General features: G+C 38.4%; 3 protein-coding genes across 6 annotated transcripts in view; 1 reads left to right on the forward strand and 2 right to left on the reverse strand.

The window, feature by feature from the left end:
* The window catches only part of LOC136246031 (uncharacterized), a 15,744-nt gene extending 15,071 nt beyond the window's left edge, over positions 1-673 (reverse strand). The window contains exons 1-2 of the mRNA XM_066037480.1: positions 442-673; positions 1-99 (exon numbers count right to left, since the gene is read on the reverse strand). Of these exons, the coding sequence (XP_065893552.1) occupies positions 1-99; positions 442-537 (195 nt within the window). The 5' untranslated portion in view covers positions 538-673. The remainder of the gene's footprint in view (positions 100-441) is intronic.
* Positions 494-19,796, forward strand: LOC136246032 (RNA N6-adenosine-methyltransferase mettl16-like). Of its 4 annotated transcripts, none has more exons than XM_066037482.1 (8): positions 494-926; positions 1,009-1,348; positions 4,124-4,264; positions 5,133-5,367; positions 11,658-11,727; positions 14,471-14,560; positions 16,568-16,720; positions 19,270-19,796. In XM_066037482.1, the coding sequence occupies exons 2-8, from the start codon at positions 1,036-1,038 to the stop codon at positions 19,669-19,671; spliced, it is 1,404 nt and encodes a 467-aa protein (XP_065893554.1). In that variant the 5' UTR covers positions 494-926; positions 1,009-1,035; the 3' UTR covers positions 19,672-19,796. The 4 variants fall into 4 exon arrangements, with proteins under 4 accessions (XP_065893554.1, XP_065893556.1, XP_065893553.1 ...); XM_066037481.1 differs by having other exon boundaries at positions 496-915; XM_066037483.1 differs by having other exon boundaries at positions 498-915; positions 16,607-16,720.
* Positions 19,797-21,617: 1,821 nt separating this feature from the next.
* Positions 21,618-23,738, reverse strand: LOC136246036 (uncharacterized). The gene is made up of 2 exons (XM_066037487.1): positions 23,664-23,738; positions 21,618-23,612 (listed from the first exon to the last, which is right to left on the reverse strand). The coding sequence occupies exon 2, from the start codon at positions 23,359-23,361 to the stop codon at positions 21,796-21,798; it is 1,566 nt and encodes a 521-aa protein (XP_065893559.1). The 5' UTR covers positions 23,362-23,612; positions 23,664-23,738; the 3' UTR covers positions 21,618-21,795.
* Between the last annotated feature and the right edge of the window lie 852 nt (positions 23,739-24,590).

The raw sequence follows: 24,590 nt of genomic DNA on the forward strand, positions 1-24,590 counted from the left end.
CTCTTCCAGTGCGGTGTTTAACAAGGCGAGGCAAGTGTGCACACTGTCACACAACAGGTTGAACTTGTTGGTCTCCTGTGTTCCCTCTTGACTTCCACTCTACAAAAATGATATGTAAGTACTGCATGCACACATGGTTTATATTGGGCTAGGGTTGTGGGTGGCCGGCACAAGCAAGGTGGGCAACTAGCTAGCTAACTGGGTACAAAAATGATTACAATATAGCCAAACCAAACAGTAGGATTGACTTCCTTTACTTTAATATCAGTGTACTGCTTCTGGAATGCCGTGAGAAAACTGAGATTGTCAATCACTCAATGGAGTCATCTGCTGCTATGCGTAGCTAGCTGCTAAACGGTAGTTTAATAAGGAAGACCTCTAGTAAATGGTTGTTATTGGACTATTCTTTTACACAACGTGGTGTAGATGCGTGCATCATACCAAATCGAGCTCGAAATCTGAATCACTGTCTGACCCATCACGTGATTTGTTCGATGCAGCCTTCTTTGCTTCCGATCGCTTCGTCTTAGTAGCCATCCCGACTATTATGTCATGTGGTGGCGTTGATTGTAGACTACAGTGGCGCGGAGTACCCCTTTACAACGGCGTAGGTGGTCGTGATTTAGAAGTTGACACCTTACTTACTAACGTTGCCATGGAGAAAAAGGTGGGGCTGTCAAATGTGGGAGACAAGAATAGAACGCGCTATTATTTAGATATATCGTTTCTTTTAAAATATATTGACTGCGTAACTTATGTTTGTGTAAACTTTGTCGGTGTGATGATAAACAAAAACCAGTTAATAAGATAGGCGCGTAATCTTTTTGTAATCGTGTTTGGATTGTAAGCGCATGCTACTGTTTCTAATGCTTTCCATCGTTTAAGCTTACTGTCTGAAGGTTCAACCAGACACATGTGAGTGAAATGTATGTGATCTTTGAACTGTCATGTTTTACTGATGCACGTAAAAAAGTTGCTAATGACCGCTGGTTGTAAATTTCCGTATAGCACCAGTGCTCCGGATACTCCTACTACATGCACGCAAGAAACAAGTACAAAGAACACACGCCTAATTTCGCGGAACTAGCCAAACAGAGACCATCATTATTGCCTCACCTAATCCAAAGAACATCCAATTATTTTACTATCAACTTCAAAGAACCCAGTGCCTTACGGGAGCTGTCTTGTGCTCTGCTAGAACAAGATTTTAACTTGACACTTGATATTCCATTGGACCGACTCATACCCAGAGTTCCCCTGAGGTTAAACTATGTTCACTGGATTGAGGATCTTCTGATGGAGGATGGTGTGATACCATCTGGTAGTGGAGTATGTGGAATTGATATTGGTGTGTGTGTGTGTGTGTGCACGCGTGCGTGTGTAAGTGTAGTATACATATTTCTTGTTCTAGAGATGGTGTTTGAAAGTATCTGTGTATTGTCCCAAAATATTGTGATACAGCAATACTGTATATTCTGATCAGTATATATCTCAGATTTAATAACTTTTTGGCAGTACTCACTCCTGACTCAATAATTCGGTTGTATATCAACATTTTGAAATATTGTAATATTTAGTTAGACCGCTATCTTGCTTCCTCTTTTTCATTGGGATGTTATTGGTCGACACGACAGAGTCTGATGAATTGCCATTGACAGCTACCATAGTTTTTTTTACTGTTCTTGCCCGGAAAATGCTACATGTCATGGTAGAGTGGTTAAGCAACAAATTTTAATGAAATCGTTCACTTTGCGATAAAGGCACCAAGTATTCTGTGGAAGTATACTGAGATTTCATTCAAATTTACAGGTACAATCAGAAAATCTTTTAAAATGGGGTAAAACAGTTCTAATGGACCCAATATTTCAGTGTAAGAAGTACAGACAGAATCCAATAGAGATAATATACTGTACATTCATGGCTTCATATACCTTGATCCTCTGTGCTTCTTAACATTTGCAAGCTAATGACCTGGAAGGATACCTACCTTGATCAGCTTTTATATATGACAATCCCTTGCTTGTCTATGCAAACCCAAAATTTCACATTGACACTTTCATGGCTTCACAATACACATTCTATTTGTCAGGTTCTGTAAGCGTGATATGATTGGTAATTTTAATGGCACCATATCTAAAATGAAATAGCAAGTAAATATTGTACCAAGGGTAAAGTGAACGATTTGTTCACTTAGCCACTCTACTAACATAGCAACAGTATCAGTCTTGTTTGAAGTTTTGTTAAAGTTTATGTTCCGCTATGCCAATGTGTTGTACAGCTCAGCTAGCCAATGAAATCAAATTCATCAAATTTTGGTGGAAATTTACAACTTTGTCAACAATAATTTACTAGACTCGATCTCCCAACCAATGACATCAAAAGGCAAGATAGCAATCTGGCTACACGAGACTGTGTAATATTCATGTTGATACACCTGATATACAGGTATTGTGATACATACGTATTGGCTATAGCATAGATAATAGACACCCCTACCTGGATTGGAAGCACACGTATAGTGCCCATACAAAACTATTGTTCTATCCACGTTTCGCGCCTGAAGTTTTCAAACACTCTTTTTCATTCGAAGATTCTGTTTTACTGTCTGGATACAGCTCGGTTACTTTGACTAGTAAGTTTAGTAGATTGTTTCTTGGGTGGCGATTGGCCTACTACTGGTATAGGCACTTTCCGTATAAAAAGTATTTGAACATGTTTGTGAAAATGACGAGGTGAACAAGTTTAGTTTAAGGTAACTAATGCTACGTGTACTGGTATGTGTTTCATGGTATATTCGCTCCAGTTTAGTCAAGTATCAACCTTTCGCGCTTGTCAAACTTCTAGCTAATACACATCAGTACACCCACTATGAATAGGCCAAACCTTATATTCCATAGCGGTAGGTTTACTACTCACCAGTAAGCAAAACATGTTCTTATAAAATATACTCCCGGTACTGTGTACAGTATAAGGGGCGCGAAGCGCGGATAGATTAGGTGGCGCTTAGAAGTTTCCAATCCAGTATGGGGTGTCTATTATCTATGGCTATAGTAAGAAGTACAATGTCGCTTGTGTCACTGTCTTGAGTTTTACAATGTGGTGATGTAGCGAAATATCATCCCTTGTTCTTTAATACTACAGGGTATGTCATACCACACTCTGCATACCACAATCACATATATTAAGTTCCAAATCCTAATGTTTTCTCACAGAAAGCAATATTTCTCTTTTAGAGAAAACTGTACAGGTTAATTTCTCATATAAATTAGATAATACCAAGATTTAAAATATCTGATTGGCATAGAAGGAAACTGGCTATTTTAGGTGGGAATCAAGTTACCCACGTTGCTGTTTGAAATCTTGTGGCCTCTGGATTAGGTTGCAGGATTTTCATTGGCTTGACCAGGATGTATGGTATTTATAATTGATTGAGTTGTGATGTTGTGAGATGTAAATGAATTCCTTAGCATTTGTATGATATACTACTGTACCAAGAATTAGAATTGTGTAGTGTGTGTGTATGTGTGTGTGTGTAGTGTAGTGTGTGTGTGTGTGTGTGTGTGTGTGTGTTTGTGTGTGTGTGTGTGTGTGTTAGTGTTGCACAGATAATCGGATCGGTTATCGGAAAAACCATATATCGGCTGTGATTTTGTATATCGGTATCGGATTGGCACCATGATGAAAAAAGCGGCAGATACTGTATATGCTCATGTACACCAAACGATATTTACAAACACATTGAGCTGCATTTTCCTACACATTACAACATTGTTATATACTGCTTCACTGTACTGTCAGCTGTTGTTGTAGCAATACTGCCACTATAAACAAGCTAAATTGATCCTTCACAATCAAATTTCTAGTAAAAAATTGTTACAAAATAGAAATGCTGTACTATATCGGATCGGCTACATTTATCGGCTTGAAAATATTATCCAATATCGATTATCAGAATATTGGCAAAATCTCATATCGGGTAACACTAGTGTGTGTATGTTGTGTGTACGTGTACGTGTGCATGTTTGTGTGCGTGCGTGTGTGTGTCACTGTGTGTCACTGTGAGTGCGTGTGTGTGTGTCACTGTGTGTAGTGTGTATTTAGTGTTATTGTCACCACTCTACAGGTACAGGAGCTTCTTGCATATACCCACTACTTGGTACCAGATTGAATGGCTGGAACTTCCTTGCTACAGAGATTGATCCGGTGTCCATTGAATATGCCACCAAGAATGTTGCAACAAACAACTTTAGCAACAACATAACAAGTACGTGTGTGCTTTACTTATTTTGACCTTTTTGTTGGTGTCGTACATGTACAACAGGGGTATGTGTTTATTGAGGCTGTAACATTTGGTTTATAAATGCTGTTTTTTCTCACTTTTGCAACTAGAGTAGTGACCATTTGTAGTGCACAAAATTGTGTTGTGTATGCAGCAAAGGAAAAGTGCGTTGAAGTGTAAATAAACTGTAGAGCATTGTTATTCACTGGTGGTGTGAAAGCAAGATTAGAAAACAGCCAACCTATGAACTTGTAGAAATTGTGTTGATCACTTGTCAAGTGTTCAAATGGATGTCTCCATAATTTAATAGACATCTGATACCAGCACACTAGCTTGGCTGCTCTGTAATAGTGGATTATCTGGTATTTATGAACTATGAACAATAGATTAGAAGCCATTTGTGTTATTCTAGTAACTGAACTTCACAGTGTGGTTGCCATCATTCAGAATACTGAAAATGAAATTCCAGCAATAGCAACAAGCACAACTATGAAGTAGAATTAAAACAGTTCACACCAAGAGTGTAGTATGGTGTATCATTTGTGATGTTTATAGTTTCTACTGTGTTGCTGCTGAGGTGTACTTCATAACTTCATTAATAAGACCACCTCATTATAGTGACTACGTATGATATTCCATGTAGTTCCTAAACATAGCTAAGATGTATGTCATGACCTTAATAAGACCACCTCATTATAGTGACCATGTCAAGTAGGTCCTCTATATATACATACAACTACGCATATCATAATTAAAAAAGACCACTTCATTATTAAGGTTTCTTTTTTTACTGGCTCCGTCAACAAGGTTTCACTCTGCAAGTGTTTGTCCATGTGTAAATTTGTTCTTGTAGTTCAGAAGGTTGAAGCCACCAATGTTTTGGTTGGTGTGTTGGATGACAAGACCAGTTATGACTTCTGTATGTGTAACCCGCCATTTTTCAAAGATACAATGGAAAGGGATGGAGTTAACAAGAAACACCAAGTTGAATTGTCTGGGGCAGACCATGAAGTGATTACTGAAGGTGGAGAAGTACAGTTTGTCAAGAGGATAATCTCAGACAGCTTGAAACTGCGAAGCAAGATCAGGTACTGTACGTAATCACACCCACACTACATGCACATGTCAATGCACACACAAGGTATGAGGATTTTTCTGCTCCCAAAAGCTACAGTTTTGATACCAATATTCTGACCACATGCTGTGGAGGAGTATCATTACAAATGGGAACATGGATAACTTATTCTGATAACTGAGGTTCCTTATTAGTGAAATATCTTGATATCAGGAGTCCAAGTACATAATACATTTAGACTCCTGAAATCAGGACACTTCACTAATAAAGACACCTTGTTAATCAGAACACTTGTCCATGGTCCCATTTGTACATATTCATTAAATCTGAGCACCTAATAAGGACAATTTACTGTGGTCCTAAGGAGTCCAGAACAGAGGGATTCTACAGTAACTATACAATGCTTTCTTGACTTTAAGAAATTAGTTGTTTCCTTGAATTGTGAATCCCTCTGCTAGTCCAGCAGTTAAGCCAGCTCTTTTTTTCATCTCAATGATATTGTGTGTATGCATGCTTAATGTGTGTGCTGTGCATGAATGAAGTGTACATACCATATTGCTCTGACCTGACTTTTGGTGTTTCTGCTTGGGGAAATGTAGGTGAGAACTTTAATAAGTGGATTTTGAGTGGTGCGCGTGCATGCGTGTGTGTAGCAGGAGAAAGCCCACATGAACTGCTGATGGAGTTCTTAGTACTTTAAAAATATATTCTACATAAACACTAGCTCTCTCTATGGATATATACAGCATGAACGATCGATAAATGTGGGGACTGTTAGTGGTGAATTGGTGACTGCCATGTGTTGTTATTTTCAGAATACTGATTTCTTTATAACAGTTGTGTTTTTCTTGACAGAAAATTCATACCACTGTAAAGTACAGACACTATCTATTCAACCTCGTTGAACCTCTTCATCGATATTTTGTGCAGTAACTATTGGCTCATGCATTTTCAGCATCACTTTAAGTGCATTGTGTTACAGTGTATGTATATCAGTTTGGACAGACTTGTTTATCCCCATCCCTCCTCCCCTCCCCCCCACCCATGTGTGTGAGTGTGTGTGTGTGTGTGTGTGTATGTGTGTGTAGTGTTTGTGTATGTAGTGTGTGTGTGTGTGTGTGTGTGTGTGTGTGTGTGTGTGTGTGTGTGTGTGTGTGTGTGTGTGTGTGTAGTGTTTGTGTGTGTGTGTGTAGTGTTTGTGTGTGTGTGTGTGTGTGTGTGTGTGTAGTGTAGTGTTTGTGTGTGTGTGTGTGTGTAGTGTTTGTGTATGTAGTGTGTGTTGTGTTGTGTGTGTGTGTGTGTGTGTGTGTGTGTGTGTGTGTGTGTGTGTGTGTGTGTGTGTGTGTGTGTGTAGTGTTTGTATATGTAGTGTGTGTGTGTGTGTGTGTGTGTGTGTGTGTAGTGTTTGTGCATGTATGTAGTGTGTGTGTGTGTGTTTTTGCATTAGCCACCTTCAAATGAACTCAAACCTTATTTGTTTGACCTCTGATAATGTTAAGTGTTGCATGTGTGTGTCAGGTCTATGGCTGCTATAATTCTGTTGGTTTTTTTGAAGTTAAAAATCTACATATGAACATAAGATTCACAAAATTCAAAGAGCCTGAGCATACACACTGACGTATATACATAGTACGTTTCTTACGTATCTATATAAATTTAAGAAGCATATTTTTAATGGCTGCTATTGCCTTCCTTTTCCTAAATTAATTGTGTGATATGTTCTATACATGTCATACCTGACTAGACCATACTTGAGAATTCTTTATCAAGTGTATAGGTCTTCCTCAATTACTGCATATTCATAAGGTGCTCTTATAGGTACAATGTGGGGGTGTATGCTAGGCTTCGAACTTTAATGTCTCACAATGACGATGTTATTCCCTGTATTCCAATGTGATGTGTGTATTATGCACTCATGACGGACAGACAGACAGACAGACATGCTATTAAGGAAAGAAACTCCAGTATCGGTAGCCTCAGCATTCTCTGAAACATGTAGTGCATGTGTTTGTAATGCACAGTTAGGGTATGTATGTTTATTCAGTATATATGTACTTATCTATGTATCACTTTCATACCTCACATCAAAGGGGCTGGGAGCCGCAAGAGATACATTCACAATGTAGCCCAGTTGGCGACTTGCCCGGACTACATCTGAATGTAGTCCAGGCTATACAGCTGGGCAGTGATTATGTAGACCAAAATCAATTGTGGGGGTCAATTAATACTCACGTGATTAGTATGCTCGACTTGGATTTGGCCATGAAAACCACTTAGATAGAAAGAGGTTTGTTATCCTTGCTATCCTACAAGTTGAAAAACGTTGGGCTATAGTGAGAACTAGTACTATAGCAAGTGTTTCTGCACATTTCCAAATACGGATATGTATGTACATGTGTGTTTGAAGTGTTGAATTAATTAATTGTATGTGTAGTGCGTTCATGTCTTAAGTTCCCGTGATTAGATGCTCAATTGTGGGAATGTACAAGCATAATGTGTGTATGTTTAAGTGTTTGTTGTTCAAAGTCTTACTTTTGCGTTTCTACAAGGAATGTCTGCTACAGCATATCTGGTGGGAGTATGAAGCCTTTAAAACAGGCTGTGACCAGACAAAGTGGAACCAAACCAGGAGGGACAATGTGGCTTGTTTCTTGGAGGATATTTCCTTGATTCTAGCGATGTCGAGTTAGGAACTTCATTTGGAATATACTCAGGCAAATGAGTTTTATGATGTGATTCAGAACTGTTCTTTACAAAATATTCTTTGACACATCTTCCTTAAAACCCATTCACGGCTGAATTTCCTGGCAGACTATAAGGTCTCGCCAAATTGCCCAGTATAACACTACCTGTACGCTAAATTACTTAGTAACCACCCCTCAAAATATTTGCTATAGACTTACGAACTTGTTATATTGTTTATGCTTACACAACACAAACCGCAAAGTAATTACAACACAACAAAGACGAAAAAACGATATAAACAGCACCTACAAACAGTCGGGTACAAGTAATTGGTCAGGTGTATCATATTGGTCAGTAATTGGTCTGGTCAGGTGTATCATATTGGTCAGTAATTGGTCTGGTCAGGTGTATCCATTCACTGGACTGGACTACTGGACTGGATTACTGGACTGGATTACTAGACTCAAGTTTTTTTTTTGTTGTTTTCTTGCCTTTTATAGCCAGACTTAACTAAAATTAAGTGTCTTAGAAACTGACACCATTCACAAACTTGTACATTGATCACAAAAACTACACTAAAACAATTCATTATCGTAATTAGCCTACTGCTAGCAATGTTTCAAGCAGTGTGCACTGTTAACACTGCAATCTTATCTATTTAGCCTTCTTTTGTAAAATAGCATACCATGTATACGTTTTACACCATGCAATTACACTATGATGTAGAAATTGCCTGTAGTCTATGCATTCACTCTAGCTTTGCCGGCTCTTTGGTTTATAATGTTTGTAAATAGCAACAAGTATGCAGTGTTAAAGAATTGCTTCCCAATGCATACACTTTCAAACAGGAAGGTAGGTTACACAAAAATACAGTGAGTGTAACAGGGGTATAGACCTCCAAAACTATATAGCACCTTTTTCAAACATACTCAATATAACATCTTTAAACAGGCTGTAGGACCAGGTATCTTACAGACCTTCAGCACTTGTGCTGTAACGCCTAATTTTTAAAAGATAGACTATAGTTAGTTGTATGTGCCTCTTTTTTAAATATGTAAAGACAAGACATGGAGAGGAAAGCCCTAGCTTCAAGTGTGGTGTACTACTCTATGAAATCACTTTTAGTGGTTGAAAAAGGTGTTTGTGGTTGAAAAAATCTGTTTGAGCAAATTTTATGTGAGTCCAGTAATCCAGTGTACAGTGAATGGATACACCCCAACCAAAGCATGTACAAATCACTTTAACAGTCTATTAAATAGTCCTACATCGTTTGCTTACTGAGCGATGGTCTCCCTGTCTGATTTTATCGAGATTTAGCTCAACAACCTCATTGTGCATGTGTATACACACGCATGCAGTATACGCGCGTGTAGTATACGCGCGTGCAGTATATGCGCGTGCAGTATACGCGCGTGCAGTATACGCGCGTGCAGTATACGCGTGCAGTATACATGTGCACATCACGCCACATTCTTGAATAACACTCGACTGTCTTCTTCGGCTATTGTAGCACATCAGAAACGATTCAGAGTATTCAAAAACACTAGTATCAACTCGAAGAAACACTTAACTCGACTCTGTTCACAAGAAAAGTTTTACCGGGTTACTTAACAAACCCGCAGTAGTGTGCGAAGGATCCAGTTATCCCCAAAACGGGACCTCTGTGGGTGTGTGCGCTTCAGCATAGGCGCATCGTGCTAACAAACGCACAATACCAGTGTAAGTGTGTCGAAGTTGTATTCAGCGAGTGTTTAATTACCATATGGGGGTTGCCGCTGTAAATGGGGTTTAATTTCATTCTTCTCTTATCACCACAGTGAACAATATGATAAACTGTTTGCAGGGCACCCTTCACTAAACTAGAAAGTTCTTTAAAAACTTGTTGCTAAGTGACTGCATCCCTTTTATGTATAGTCATACTATATTATAGTATGTACACATTGAGCTGGATCCTCAAAAACATTTAATAACTTATGGATGCAATTACACACGATGAAATTTGGCTCATTTGTAGCACTGCTGGACCCGCTAAAAATATTTCAAGTTCAAATGTATGACACAATATTTATGGCCGATCAAAATTTCATCATACATTTCCTGTTGGAAAGTCATAGAAGTGCAGTGTCCATTACAGACCTTTCCCAAATTTGTAATGGAGCCAAACTGCACATGTCTGTTGTTGACACTTGCTGTCACCACTAATCATCTGGTTGGCTGAAATGTTAACTCTCGTGAGAAAAAATCCACTTTTAATTTTTAGCTGTTCTTCAGGATCCAGCTCAACTTGTACATAATATACCTGTGTTACTGAGTGGGAAGTTGCTATATATGGGGGATAAGGTGTATTTGTTTTTGGAGGGAACATGGGATTTATTCTGGATGAAATACAAAGCCTTTGAAGTTATTCTTTAAGCATAGTCATACATTTTTGAGCAAAATTCTAAACTAAGTAGAAAACATTCCTTTTAGAGTTTTTCCCAAACAGAGTCCAGAGCAGTTTTTATTAAAAGCCATCCAAGTGCAGTAATGGGTATCAATTGTAACAGCATGGCTGCGATCATACAGCAATGCAGTGACACAACTGGGTGTTGTGCTGAAGAGATTCCTTTTACCTTGAAAGTGAAGAAGACAGTAAGGGGGGGATTATGATGCTAATGCTGCCATCCTTATGAATAAGACACAGAATCACTTGCAAATATTGGTTCAAAGTTTTTGTTTCAAATTCTTTTGGTTGTGTATGGGCATCCTTACCTTATTGGATAAAGTGTATGGTCTTTAGTGTATTGTCGTTGAAAGTTTACATGTTCTTATGTGGTGTCTGTCTATGTGCATGTGAATAAGCTTGTGTGTGTGTGCGTGTGCGTGCGTGCGTGTGTGCATGTGTGCTGTGCGTGAGTGCATGCGCGTGTGCGTGTGTCTGTGGACGGACTAACTTGTCAAATAGGAAAGCAATTGCCAACTGATCTTGTCTTTCTAATGAGTGAGGTTTAGTTGGGACTTTCAATTACCCGCACCTTCACCTGTGAGATGTCACCTCCTTCATCACCTGCTAGTTACTAGTCCTGAGGATTTGCTTGCTGACTTGTAGCACATTAGTAATGCACTAGCTCAATGCTTCAGTCATCATTATGCACAATAGTATAGTGGCGTAGCCCCCAAAATTGGCAATACTGTGCATTTTTTCATAAAACCATGAAACTTTCCACATAAATAGTACTCCTCATGACATGTAATTTTAGATATAGTGCCATCGCTGAGTTGACCCTTGACAGCTAATAAAAATACTCATAACTTAAGAATGAAATCACCTATTGACAACCACGTTGTTTCTATCAGCAAGATCTTTTGTTTAGTACCATGTTTTAACAAGTTAATTACTGCCTCAGGGAGTTACAGACAAAAATGATCAATTTTCTGTACAAAATTGGCCGTAAAGGTCACCAAATGTCAAATCAGCGATGGCACTATATCTAAAAATACATGTATTGAGGAGTACTGTTTATGTGGAAAGTTTCATGGCTTTATGAAAAAGTGCACAATTTTTTGGTTGTGCCGCTATACTACAAGGCAGCTAAAGGGTTTGCTTTTATATCAGTGTGATATTGTGATGTTTTACAGGTGGTATACTTCAATGTTGGGGAAGAAGTCTAGTGTGAAAGAGCTTTGTAATCTGATTAAGCATCATCAGGTGTGTTTGTGTGTGTATGTGTGTGTGTAGTGGTGTGTGTGTGTGTTTGTGTGTATAGTGCATATGTAACAATTCTATTAACATAGTATTACGTAAATATGATACGAATGCATAAGAATATGATTCCCAACTATACAGTATGACAAACAACATATCAATGTAACTGCTTTAGGTTAAGGTAAAGTACCAAAGTAATTCCCAACTGTGGATTGGTGATATGAATAGTACAATGGACCTGTTGACATGTGTGTGCAACAGTCTGTGTCTCACATAGTAAGAATCTGTCCTTTTATTTTGTCAATAGATTAAACCTCAGTGTCTACTTTTTGGGGATGTTATTGTGATTGCCATTACATTGTGATCCCATTTCTCATTTCTGTTGATAGGATGGTATATATACCAGCCATTTTACATGGCTGGTATGCTTGACAGGGATAAAATGGTTGATTCTTTTGAGCACTATGCCAGGCCATGCAAGAAGTAAAACAATTTGTGTTATTTATCAAAACTGTTCATGAATTTTGCCAGTGATAACAACAGTTGTGTGAAATTGTGAATATGGTTGTGGTTACACAAATCACTTTTGATTGTGACAAGTTGTGACAGCAGCAAAACGTAAATAAAATTGTCTGATTTTCACGAAAATTTTGTCCACCAAAAATCACAATACTATACACCCATATGACAGAACAGAGATTTGTGAACGTAACTTTGTTATGTCAATCATTTATATTGTCTGTGTTCTTGTAATATTATATATGTGTATAATATATACAAGTGTTCTTTTTATAATATGTATTAGTTCACATTCTGTGTAGTTTGTCATCCCCTTATCAAAGGTTTCTGTATCTATGGTTACACCGTACTTTACTAAACTAGTACCTCATGGTAACCTTGATTGAAGTATTGCAACACTTACTGCCCTCAGATAACTGTTACCTTACTGCTATAGTGTACGTACATAACCCCAGTAGTCACTTCCCTCGTATAGGACATGTAGCTGTCTGGTTCAATGTTTAAAAATTATAGTAGCTAATGCTATTTACTGGTACATATGACTTTGTATGGTAACAGTTTACCCATATTGCACATAGACCACGTTTTAAAGCAGTAGCATTTCTAGTTGGCATTTCTTATCATCTGAGTTAGAAATATACAATGCCAGTTCTTCAAATCCATGCATACTGTGATGCTACAAGGTACCGTGTGCAAAGATTTGTGATCAACACACCAACAGACTGACAAACTAACAGCTGAGTACCGTATGATATTACACATCATTAGCCAGTATGAAGTTGTAATAGTTTAATATTGTTTGGCCACAAATACATCTCAGCTGATAAGAAGCCAGCATGGCACTCATATGGAATCAAATTTGGTATCAAATTACAATTGATGTTCTGTGTATTGCAATGAGCTAATTGTTATGTCAGAAGCCAGGCTGGTGTAAGCCATCATCATTTCTAGGATATCTAATGAAGGTATGTGTTAAAATGTTAATGAGATCTGTGTGCTAGGCATCTCAAGTTTCAGAGTGCATAGGTTAGAAATTGCCTCTAAGAAGCATGTTTGTATGCTTACCTCTAACATACAAAACTAATGAATAACACATTTTAACTGGCAAAATATATTGAGTAGTACAAAAGAGCAGAGTTTGAAGTTTAAATATAAAGAAATATCAACTGTAAACCTAGCCATCTAGTTAGAACTATCTCGAATCAGAGTGATTTCCAAGTTAGTGTAAATGCGTATCGTGTTGAACCAAACTGTATCGAAACTCTCGGAAATGGACCTGCTAGGGATATGGGTCTGGTTCGCTCCCGGCCACTGACTCAGTATAAACAGTTGCAACCCTGCAGCTTTAATAAATAGAATAAAGATATGGAGAACTACAGTTAAAGTGGCAACTGTAATGATGAAATGAACAACTGCAAAGTATTTAGTTGAAGGTGGCAGAAGAACGGCCTCAAAAACAGCATAAGGGCTCAAGAACAAACAGGTACGCTTGTGAGTGAACAGTTAAAATATTCCACGGAATTGAGAGGTTGTCATCAACACCTAAGACTGTCATGACTACTAACCTGATAATAGTAGATAGCAGAAATCCTTTAACTCCATCAACAATCTCTGCTTCGATGAAAATTATGATTGTGGGTTTAACTTTTTTGCTGATTGGACCGGGCCTGGCCTGGCCTTCGTAGTATAAACACTGCTCAACAATCAATCTAGATCACACTGAAGCAATCTCATCCAGAGCGATCTGTAGCTAAAACAGGCTGCTAGAGCAACACTGAAATGGGATGGCGTGGGATTAAAAAAGACAAAATAAACAGCAAACATAGATCAACAACATACTACGCACACACCTTTGTAGGAATCAGTGACGGCATTGCTTATTTGGGAACACAATTGTCTTGCACCCACTTGTGATGTGTATGTATAACTATAGTCATGTTGCAGTGAATATAATTGATGAGCACGACATGTAGCCTGATATGTCTACTGGTAACATTGTCAGATAAATCATTGCTGTTGTCAATACCACTATTTCATCAATGCAACACTCCCATCAACTCCCAATACCTATCATATTTGATATCTGTTGTGCAGAGTAGTTGTATTACCGGATATCTGGTGGGAGCAATATATGATTGTTACATTCCTGAATCAAGGAATGTTTTTTTGACTATGCATCCCGTTGTAGTATGCTAATATCCTGTTTGTATTCTTTTCTTTCATGCAGATACCTGTTCTAACTACTACAGAATTTGTACAGGGTAATGTTCATCGATGGGGCATAGCATGGTCCTTCAATGAATCTGAAAGATCAAAGGTACTTATTTCACTCATCACTTTCAAAACATACATGTGTATTGACATAATGTGTGTACTAGATTATAATATGATTTCCTTTGTGATCTGTTTTTTACTCCTGTAAACAGAAAGCCTCCCACTGCAACCACTTAGCCATCTCTATAATGAGGCCACCTCATTGTACTGACCATGTCAAGTAGATCCCAAACTTAGCTAAGGTGTACTTCATGACCTCATTAATGAGACCATGTCAAACATAGCTAAGATATACTTCACAACCTCGTTAATAAGACCACCTCAATATAGTGACCATGTCAAGTAAGTACCAAACAGTGTACATTAGTAAGACCACGTCCCAAACATAGCTAAGTTGTAGTTCATGACCTCATTAGTAAGACCTGCACTTTTGTTTTTGTGGCCATATTAAGAGATTGAGATTGCCGCTTATACCTTAGCGATGTTTGTGACCTACTTGACATGATCAGTCATGGCTGCTCAACAAGTATTAGCTGTTCTATCATTTCCTTTTATATTACACATTTCCTGCTTGTATACAATGTTGGCATCTGTTTACCAATGACTTTAATGTGTGTTGGTAGTTGACAACATTTCTAAATAACATTAACTGAAGAACTGAAGTAGTACATGTTGTATTCTTTGGCCAGACTATGGGGGAAACACTGAAATAACTTATACGTGTGGTGGGGTGGGTTCTGTTTATTAATGCTCATTCTAATTGTGTTAAAAAAATTAGCAGTTTGCTGACGTATAAAAGATTGTTGGTTTTCTTTTTCATGTATTGCACATAATAATGTCATAATTTGTAGGCAGTTCAAAGATGGCATGTTATGATATCAAACCACACAGTTATGAGAAACTGCTTTTGATTTCCAGACGGTGGTGTCTTTGGTTTCTTTTCTCAAATCTAATAAACAATTGAATAGCTTTATTTGTTGACATGGTGATAATCTACGTAAATTTCTAGTATTCCTCTGAACCAGTTTTCCCTAAGGAGTTTAATCGACCAATCTGTATTTTTAATTGTGTAGAACAAACGTTTGTTTTTCTATGTCATAACTTTCAGTATGAGTACATGTGAAATGAGAGTAGCTATAACATATTGATCTGAAATGTATGCATAGATCGGTTGCATAAAATCAACATTAGTTTGGGGTTTCTCATTAAAACAACTCTGTGTGACAAGGCCTACAAAACAGGGCAAGTGGGCACAAACTACATCCCGTTACATAACAAGGTACTGGTTATCTTAGTGCTGGAAATAGCATCTGCTTGTATTATAAGCATAAAGCCAATGATAGATACCAGATTAATTTTATTATAGTAATTTGGCTCTACATCTGGTTAAGGTTAGCAATCTTGGGCAGCAATTAGACACCTTCTAGTTGTACGCTAGGTACAAAATTGTTACTGCAACTAGTGTGTATTGAACAATTGTGTTCCTTTCTCAGACCATTTGTTGCTAGTACCTGCAGCTTGTGCTGGCTGTTTTTTATATTTATTTTTATTTATTAAGGCTTTACAGCATGAGTGCTGAAGGTCTGTAGGACACCTGGTCCTACAGCCTGTTTAAAGTTGTTACATAAGTGTGTGTTTGAAAAGGTAGAGAAAGGAGAGAAAAAAATCCATGACTGGACCTGGGCAGCCTCGAACCTGCAGCCATCCGATTAACGCTCAAATGCTTACAGGTGTCTGCCCGTTAAAAGTATTATGTAGGTGGTTTAACGATGAAACTTCTATTTATGGCCACTTCTTCATTAATGACACCAGTGACCATATCAAGCTCCCTAAGATCTGTGATGTTTTAAAACTATTTTAGCAGGGCTGTAGAGGTTTGAATTTTCATGTGCTTTTGTGTACCAAAGATGAACTTTTACTATTTTGCTAGTAAAAGAGTTGTAAGGTTTAAATTTTTTAACTGAATAGTTGAATTATTAAATGTTAAATACCTCTGGGAAAAGGGATGGCACAATGGGGTTGTTAATCTAGTAATGTAACAATTACACAGGTGGTGTTTTGTTATGGCGATTTGTGCTGCTCCACGCAGGTAGCAAGTTTTGGTGGTAAAAAGGATAAACTCTACTTGCTACAGTTGCCGGACTCTTTCACAACCCATGAACAGACCACAACATGGCTGACTGAGCAGTTTACTAAACTAGAGGTAATCCCTCCTATACTGGCATATACATTACATCACTAAAGGAAGTAAACAAGTTTGTTTGTGTATATCAGCTTGTTCTATTACTAAGGAGGAGACTTGTTTTTTCCAGTGGTGTACTTTCAGTTTGGTAGTACAGGATGTAGAGTAGCTACAGTATTAAGATGGTTCCTTTAGTGATGTAATGTATATGCCAGTATAGAGGTAATCCCTCCTATACTGGCATATACATTACATCACTAAAGGAAGTAAACAAGTTTGTTTGTGTATATCAGCTTGTTCTATTACTAAGGAGGAGACTTGTTTTTTCCAGTGGTGTACTTTCAGTTTGGTAGTACAGGATGTAGAGTAGCTACAGTATTAAGATGGTTCCTTTAGTGATGTAATGTATATGCCAGTATAGAGGTAATCCCTCCTATACTGGCATATACATTACATCACTAAAGGAAGTAAACAAGTTTGTTTGTGTATATCAGCTTGTTCTATTACTAAGGAGGAGACTTGTTTTTTCCAGTGGTGTACTTTCAGTTTGGTAGTACAGGATGTAGAGTAGCTACAGTATTAAGATGGTTATTGTGTTGCGTACGTGAAATGGAAGCTCAGGGTCGTGATATATGATAGCTAGCTTGATCACTGGAGAAGGTATAGGTGTGTATGCACTTAGCATGTCTGCTGTGGGAGCCCTAGGAATTGTTTTGGCCTTCCCCCAGATCTATTGATTCTTGGAATGGATTATGTTCTTTGCATATTTCTGTCTGTATGTACATTCGTGTGTGAGTATTGTGTGTGTGTGTGTGTGTGTGTGTGTGTGTGTGTGTGTGTGTGTGTGTGTGTGTGTGTGCGCGCATGCGTGCACGCGCGCACGTGTGTGTATGAATGCTGTATTTCCACTGCATGTTATATTGTTTTATCCAGTTAAATGATGTATGGACACATATATGTGTTGCTCATCTGAGGCCTTACCTGATATTGTTAACAAATTTCAGGCTTTGTTGGTGACAGTTGTTTGATTTTCCAGTAGTAGCACTGTTGTTTTCTCCCTGCAATCTCCTAGCCCTCTGGCCTCATAACCATGACTAGCTATGACATGGTATTTTATTGAAATACTATGGTAAATGGATATAGTAAGTTAGGTAAGGTGTTTTGTGCCCATGATTATTCAGTTGTTTGTGATTATGCATGAGATACTTCCATTTAGTTTCCACAAATGAAAAAAGATGGGAGACAAAAAGTGCTATCTTGGTGAAGTTGTGTTATTACAGAGGTTTTGGATATCATGAAGTATTATAAGAAGCGAGAGTGCTTTAAGGTGTGTGTGTCTTTTACGGGGCTGCTAACATTTGATCTATTAATCTGTAACAACGTCAATTAACATGTATTGCTTAGTACAGTATAGATTACGTTTAGCAGGTGCTGATGCCTAAAGAATGGCCACCCCACAGTAGTTATGTGGTTAGAGCAATGTCCATTTCTTGTTTGATGAAGCTTACATGGTTCATGAAGTTATCATACTTTCATGGTGGATTCATTAATACTTTCTTACCATACAAATTATACTTTATTTATTGGTTGCATTTTGTGTATGTGTAGATGGTAGACAAAGAAACTTTCTTTGTCTTGAAAATGGACTTGGTTTATATGGATGAATGACAAGTACGTAAGATCCTAGGTGCTACTGAAAAGTATTCTAAAGAAAAGCATTTTCAAAGGGATGTATTCAGCACGGACGATTGTTTGTGGTTGTTTGATAGACACGAAAACTGTTCTGGTGACTGCCATGTGTTGTCATTTTGGAAGTCATCTTCTTAACGGCAGTGGTTTTCCTCACAAAACCCACACTGTCATAAAGTATGGATGAAGTAGAGCCAACAATGTTTATTGAGCCCTTCAGTTGATTTTTCTACAGTATCCATTGGGTTCATTTGTAATATTTTTAAGCATCGCACACCGTACTACGTAAATAAATGGGCTTGTCCCACCCCCAATGATATGTGAAGTGAATCCAATTAACATGATAAAAGCTTGCACTCTGTAGAAGAGCAGCCCTGATTGCTGGAAAAAAACTGAACTGTATAGTTGGGTACTGTATTGGTTGAGATGCAAGTTATGCATTTCTCTGCTCAGACCGGCCATAATGTGTCTGCGTTGACTATGTTCCACCTACTGTACTCCCATCACCAATGATGCTACTGATCTGGCCTGCTCCGGGAGTTTTGTAATAATTCACTGTACTATAATTTTCTGTAGAAGATGTGTTTTCACAAGCTCATGATTGTGAATTTAAAATTAGTGGATGTATGTGCGTGACACTGGTCCCTGACGCATGTAGTATACTATGTGTCTTAGTTGAATCCAGAAGGTTTTTTCTAGTACCTGTTTACTTTAAATATGTACATATGTACAGAATTTTAACCTTCTAGCATAAAATATTTGTTGTAAAGATGTCCTACAGATATTACCCTTTGCTTATATGGTGGTACCTGGATTGTTAGTACATCTTATTACTAAATTGAGATGTTCCCGTTATTGTGTTTCTGTTTTTGTTCTTACAGATCTCATGGTCTGTCATAGCTAATGAAGATGACGATCATCAAACGATCACTTGTAAGGCTACTAAGAAGACGTGGGCTAACCAGAGAAGAAAACGTCGTCTAGCTACTCAGCATCAACAAACTGTAGCTAAAAGAATGAAGGAAGAGTACGAAGAAACTTGCAAACAAGATAATATTTCATCATCTATAATCCCCCAGGAGATACACGTTAATCCCTGTCACCTCGAGTTCATCTGTATTACAAGTCGTGATTGCATGGCTAAGGTACAATTTAAATATCTCCTTGGTGACAGCAAAGATGACTTGCACCAGATTATACAGTATTTGAAAAATCAACTAACATTGTTGTACAAACTTGACCAACACACAGTACACAATAAACAACAACAACAGCAACATTAACAACAACAGTAATTTTCAATTCATCACTCACTATATACTTTTCTTACTATTATACTTTTCATGCATATAATTTATACAGTACATTTTTGTTAGCTATTATAACTCTGCTGAGTCTTTTAATTGAACCCCATTGCCTAAAGCACTTGTGATACGGTTTGCAGTGGACACCTTCTGATGATAGCTCACTTCATCTCCATTGGTTATTGCTATAGGTTGATTTCCAATTGCTGAAAGCACTTTTGATTTAGCTGCTTTTTTCTGTCTCACAGCTGTTGTGTCCTCATCCCCACTGTCAACCCTTAATGAATAATTACTTGGCTTTGGTAGTGGTTTAGTTGCTGGTTTCTCTTTATTAGTTGCTTCTTTAACTTCTTTTTGCCTCTGTGACTTTGGTACAACTTTGGCATAAATAGAGTTAGTGTCAACAACCACATTAACTCCGCCATTCGTAACAAGTGTATCTTCCTCGTTTAAGCTCCCCTCAAGTTTGGGTCTCTGAGATTTTGGCATTATCTTAGCATACAAGTCCGAAAAGTTCTCTGCATTTGCTAAATCTGTCATTCCATTAAGTTGTCCTGGTGTAGGACTGAACGCAGCAGGGAATATTGGACTGTCAATTCTATCTTCGTCTTCCTCCTCGTCTTTAATCGTAGTCAATTGTGGACCAATATCCTTGCTCTTTTCATCGTCCCAGTACGTGAGATACATGTCCTTACGCGACTTTCGCAGCTCGTAATTACTACCTTTTGTAGTCAACATTGTTTAATCTTGACTAAGCAACTTGAACTTGGAATAGAAGAATATTCGTAGCTACAAATGTTTTTTTTTTGCAATCCTTGGAACAGTCGCGGAGTTGCACGACGTCTACCGGAGAATCTTCTGAGTAGGTGTAATGATGTGAAGAATGCCATCATTGACAAATAAGTCAAGCACTTGTACTAAATCAATTACTATCTAAACCGTATCATGTTGCCTCATAATGAGAGAATAAACGTCTTAATGATTAAGACAAACTATACATTACAAGTATACAGGGGCCTAGACACAGGGTACCATGTGCTGATGGATCAGTACAGGAGCCCTGGTAAGACTTACATTAACTAAAAGTAAATTAAATTACAATACACCAAAAAAAAACAAACTATAGCTATCTACATATATGTAATACTTAAAGTTTACTTAAGGTGGTTTAAAAGATCCCAGCCTGGGGAGGCTCTAGAATTAAAAATTCTGTATGAACAGGACACAGCAATGCGAGCTGCCTGCTCAAACAAGGATCTTACGGTTTTCTTTGGCACTTCCGCAAACAGTAGCCATTTGAGCAATTGTTTCTGACAAAAAAGTGGCCTAAACAACCAATTTCAATTGGAACAAGATTGACAGTTAACCCAGAAAGCTGGAGGTCATATTGCAAGGAGCTATATCGATCTTCCTTTCTAGCTCTAGCAGCAAGAAGATGTTGCTGGGTATTAGTTGGTACTGTCAATTCGAACAAACAAATGGAATCATTAGAAACCAATACCAAGTCAGGCCTGCTGAGGGTGGAGGAAAGATTGGTTGGGATGGTACTAGGGGGGCTGGAACTAGCTAGATAACCTGGAAGGTCAGCGTAAAGTTTGAATGTTTCAGGTAAATGTTGTTGGAGCCCATGAACAAGGACCTGTAAAACTGAATCATGTCTCCAGGTATACCTGCCTTGATCTAGAGCAGCAGGACAGCCAGTCAAAATATGGTTTGTTGCAGGTTGAGGAGCTTGACAAAGAGCACATCTAGGATCAGTAATGATGTTCCATCTGGCCAGATTCATAGGGGTTGGTAGAGTGTCACAATCAGCACGTAGCAGGAAGGACAGCTGTTTTTCAGGGAGTTTAGCTATATCGCGCTTACCTAAACAACACGTGACACTTAGCTACATGCACGCGCATGCGCCCACTAAAAAGCTCATTTTAAAAATCTTTCTTTGGTTTAAAAGACATGTATACAGCAACAACACAGTTACGGAGGTACGTGATTATTTTAGCTACATGCAACACATGTACAAGTACTACAACACCAAATTAAAAACCAAATATATAATAAGGGTACTAAAAATTTTGACATATGTAAACATATAGCTACACAAATTTAGTAAGGTCTAGGCATGGTATTGTACATAGGGTGCATGCTGTCTGTAATTGCTGCTAATGTGTCTTTAGCAGATGAACAATTTTTTGGCCACAGTCTTAGAGCAGTTTCTAGTGCTGTTTGATTTCCTTCAAGGACATTTTTAATTTGTACTTTTCGTTCATCAAGGATTCCAAGATGATCACAGGTTGCTTCACAACTCTGAACAAGCTGCACAACAGTTTCGATGACAAGTTTCAATCTGGTTTCAACCACTGTAGAACTTCCAACAATTTGCTGAGTGATTTTTAACAGTTCATTGGCTGTGACCATTGACTGGACTAAATCTTGACAAATCATTTCAGGATTATCAGGCTGTACAAGTAACTGGTACAATCCACCATCCATTTGATGTAGTTTCAATATCTGATGACCAACCAGTAAGGTCTTCATATGATTTAAACAATCAGTTATGCTGTTTCCAGTATTCTTCTGATTACATACCTCACAAAGGTTGTTGATGGCCACCCTGTAATCGTTAGTAACCCCTCCGATGCTGCTTAACAACAAGTTTCCTTCATCATAACATGCCCCATCTAATTCCGGAATACCTACAGCATAATAGTGTATTTGTACGCTGCTCTTGGTTTCAAAACTACCTCTCCGGTGGTCATTTGAATTTTCCAAATAGTCTGCTTTTGATTGACCCTTTTCCAAAAGTTTTGCTCTTTCTGCTTGTAATTTCAGTATCTTTCTATCTAAGTCAGTAATCTTCTTAACATAACGTACAGGAATTTCAATTTTCAAGGCTGCTTTGGTGGTTGTTGGCGGCATTGCAGCTATGGGACTCTCACATCTTCCAACTGGTGACAGAGATGCTGATTTCTCTATTTCATCATCATGATCGGCAACATACAGTTTCTTTCTTGGCTTTAATACTTCACTTAGAAACTGCTGAATTGTCTTGTCCTCGGATGAGGTACAGTAACCAGCGTCAGACGTGTCACACTGGCCTGGATCTGACGCGAAGGTGCCTGGGTATGAGCCGTCCGATTTAACTGTGGAACTTCTACTAGTAGATGACAGACTAGTGCTGCTGTATGACTTAAGCTCAGATAAAGGAGTTGAGGACTCGGGGAAGATGGGGCATTTCGTGCGTACCACTCTTGGCGATTGATGTTTCGCACGCCCCACTTTCTGAGGACGCTGGCCTTGTAATTGGTCACCTTGTCTAGGGCTGTACGCCGAGCCTTCTTTTATTGTCTGGGGAGAGTTGACGTCGTAGAGAGGCTCATAAATAGCCGTCATCTTTGGACCAAGTGACTCAGGAAAAAACTGATCGTAATCCATCGTTGGTTGTGATGTGTAAGCTGGTGAATTGGTGTCCACTGGTAAGTCTAACAATAGAGGTTCGATGGCATCAAACTCGTCCCACACGTCTTTTCCACCTGGCGAATTATCCGTTGATGTATTGTCCATTACAATCTGAGGATACGACGGACTAGCCATTCCTGCTTGGTTGTCAAATTCTGCTGTCGAGAATGGTGCGAATAGTTCGTCAATCGCATTTGTGTCCATTACATCCATCGCGTGCGTTGGACGTGTCAATAACTACCACGCTACAAAAACAACGCAATTAAGATAGAGTGTCATTTACTGAGCTTTTTGTAAAGGTATCACTTTTCCCGAGCTTCTTTCCGATTTTCAAGTCCCCCGCGCCTCGCGTTGTGTAACTTGTAAGTTATCTATTTGCCCAACCACGACATTGTGCTCTGTCAATACAGAATCCTTTGATGTGGAGCGACTTCCTATCTGGTCTAATTGAATCCTACCTAGACCTATATAATGCGTCATGGAATGTACTTACAGAGTTGATTCGTTTAACTTACATCAATCATTCATGATAACAACAGGATATGATTTACTGGGGCAGTCACATTCTAGCTATACACTGTGGTGTCCTGTTAGTGGCTGCACCATCATTTATTACATGAAGATGGACACTTAGTCTTACATGTTTGTGGCGTCACACATGGATTGAATGACATGTTGAGCTTGCACATTAATTTGTGCTCCCATGCACTAATCTGGTAGCTTTTCTTTGAGTAGGAATGCCTTTAAAATTTGGAGCTATACGATCATATAGCCTCGGAAGAGTCTATAGCACGCTTAGTACAAAGTCATGCATTGGTAGTGTGGATCAAGTCATTGGTATAGGTTGTGTTCTAGCTAGCTATCATAGATTTCATTGTATGCCATGTAGCTATGTTGTATACCAATAAAGGAGTGATTAGCATATATGGTAGTCCTATCTGAGTAAGGTGAATGGAGAACTGCCACATGGTTTTGTATCCACATTAAAAGTTTTGTCTTTGTGTCTGGGACTTTTTATATACATGGCTGCATGCATATGCAAGGAAGGGAGGATTTCTACATTATAGTATGCACCTAAGTATAGAACAAGTGGTACTTAGCACCCTTGGTGTGATATGCATTTTTGAAGGAAGGAATGGACACTGCAAGATGTGTTGATCAATATAACAGGCAGGCCAATTGATACCTATTGTGTGTAAAAAATGCACAGTGTAGTTTTGTGATTTACTACCGAAAAGAGTATTGAGAATCTTGTCAATCATGCTAGTGTAGCAGATGCAATTCAATTAAGTGCACAGTTAGAGAGAGTTGCTTGGTTATGCGATCCCAGCAGTTGGAGAATCAAATCAACATAGTTCAAATTCAACACTTTATCTTTGCTGCCAACACTTTAACTGTGTAAACTGGATTGAGTTGTAAGCACTTCCTGCTAGCTTACACAT

Source organism: Dysidea avara, chromosome 15, assembly GCF_963678975.1.
Source record: "Dysidea avara chromosome 15, odDysAvar1.4, whole genome shotgun sequence".
In the NCBI taxonomy this organism is placed as follows: Eukaryota; Metazoa; Porifera; class Demospongiae; order Dictyoceratida; family Dysideidae; genus Dysidea; species Dysidea avara.

What these genes read in the sequence shown, in the direction of transcription:
- LOC136246032 (XM_066037482.1), top strand. Translation starts at nt 1,036, where the DNA reads ATGCACGCAAGAAACAAGTACAAAGAACACACGCCTAATTTCGCGGAA. An exon ending in AGTATGTGGAATTGATATTG is followed by an intron (nt 1,349 to 4,123) that starts GTGTGTGTGTGT and finishes ACCACTCTACAG; the next exon opens with GTACAGGAGCTTCTTGCATA. An exon ending in ATCTGATTAAGCATCATCAG is followed by an intron (nt 11,728 to 14,470) that starts GTGTGTTTGTGT and finishes TCTTTCATGCAG; the next exon opens with ATACCTGTTCTAACTACTAC.
- LOC136246036 (XM_066037487.1), bottom strand. Translation starts at nt 23,361, where the DNA reads ATGGATGTAATGGACACAAATGCGATTGACGAACTATTCGCACCATTC.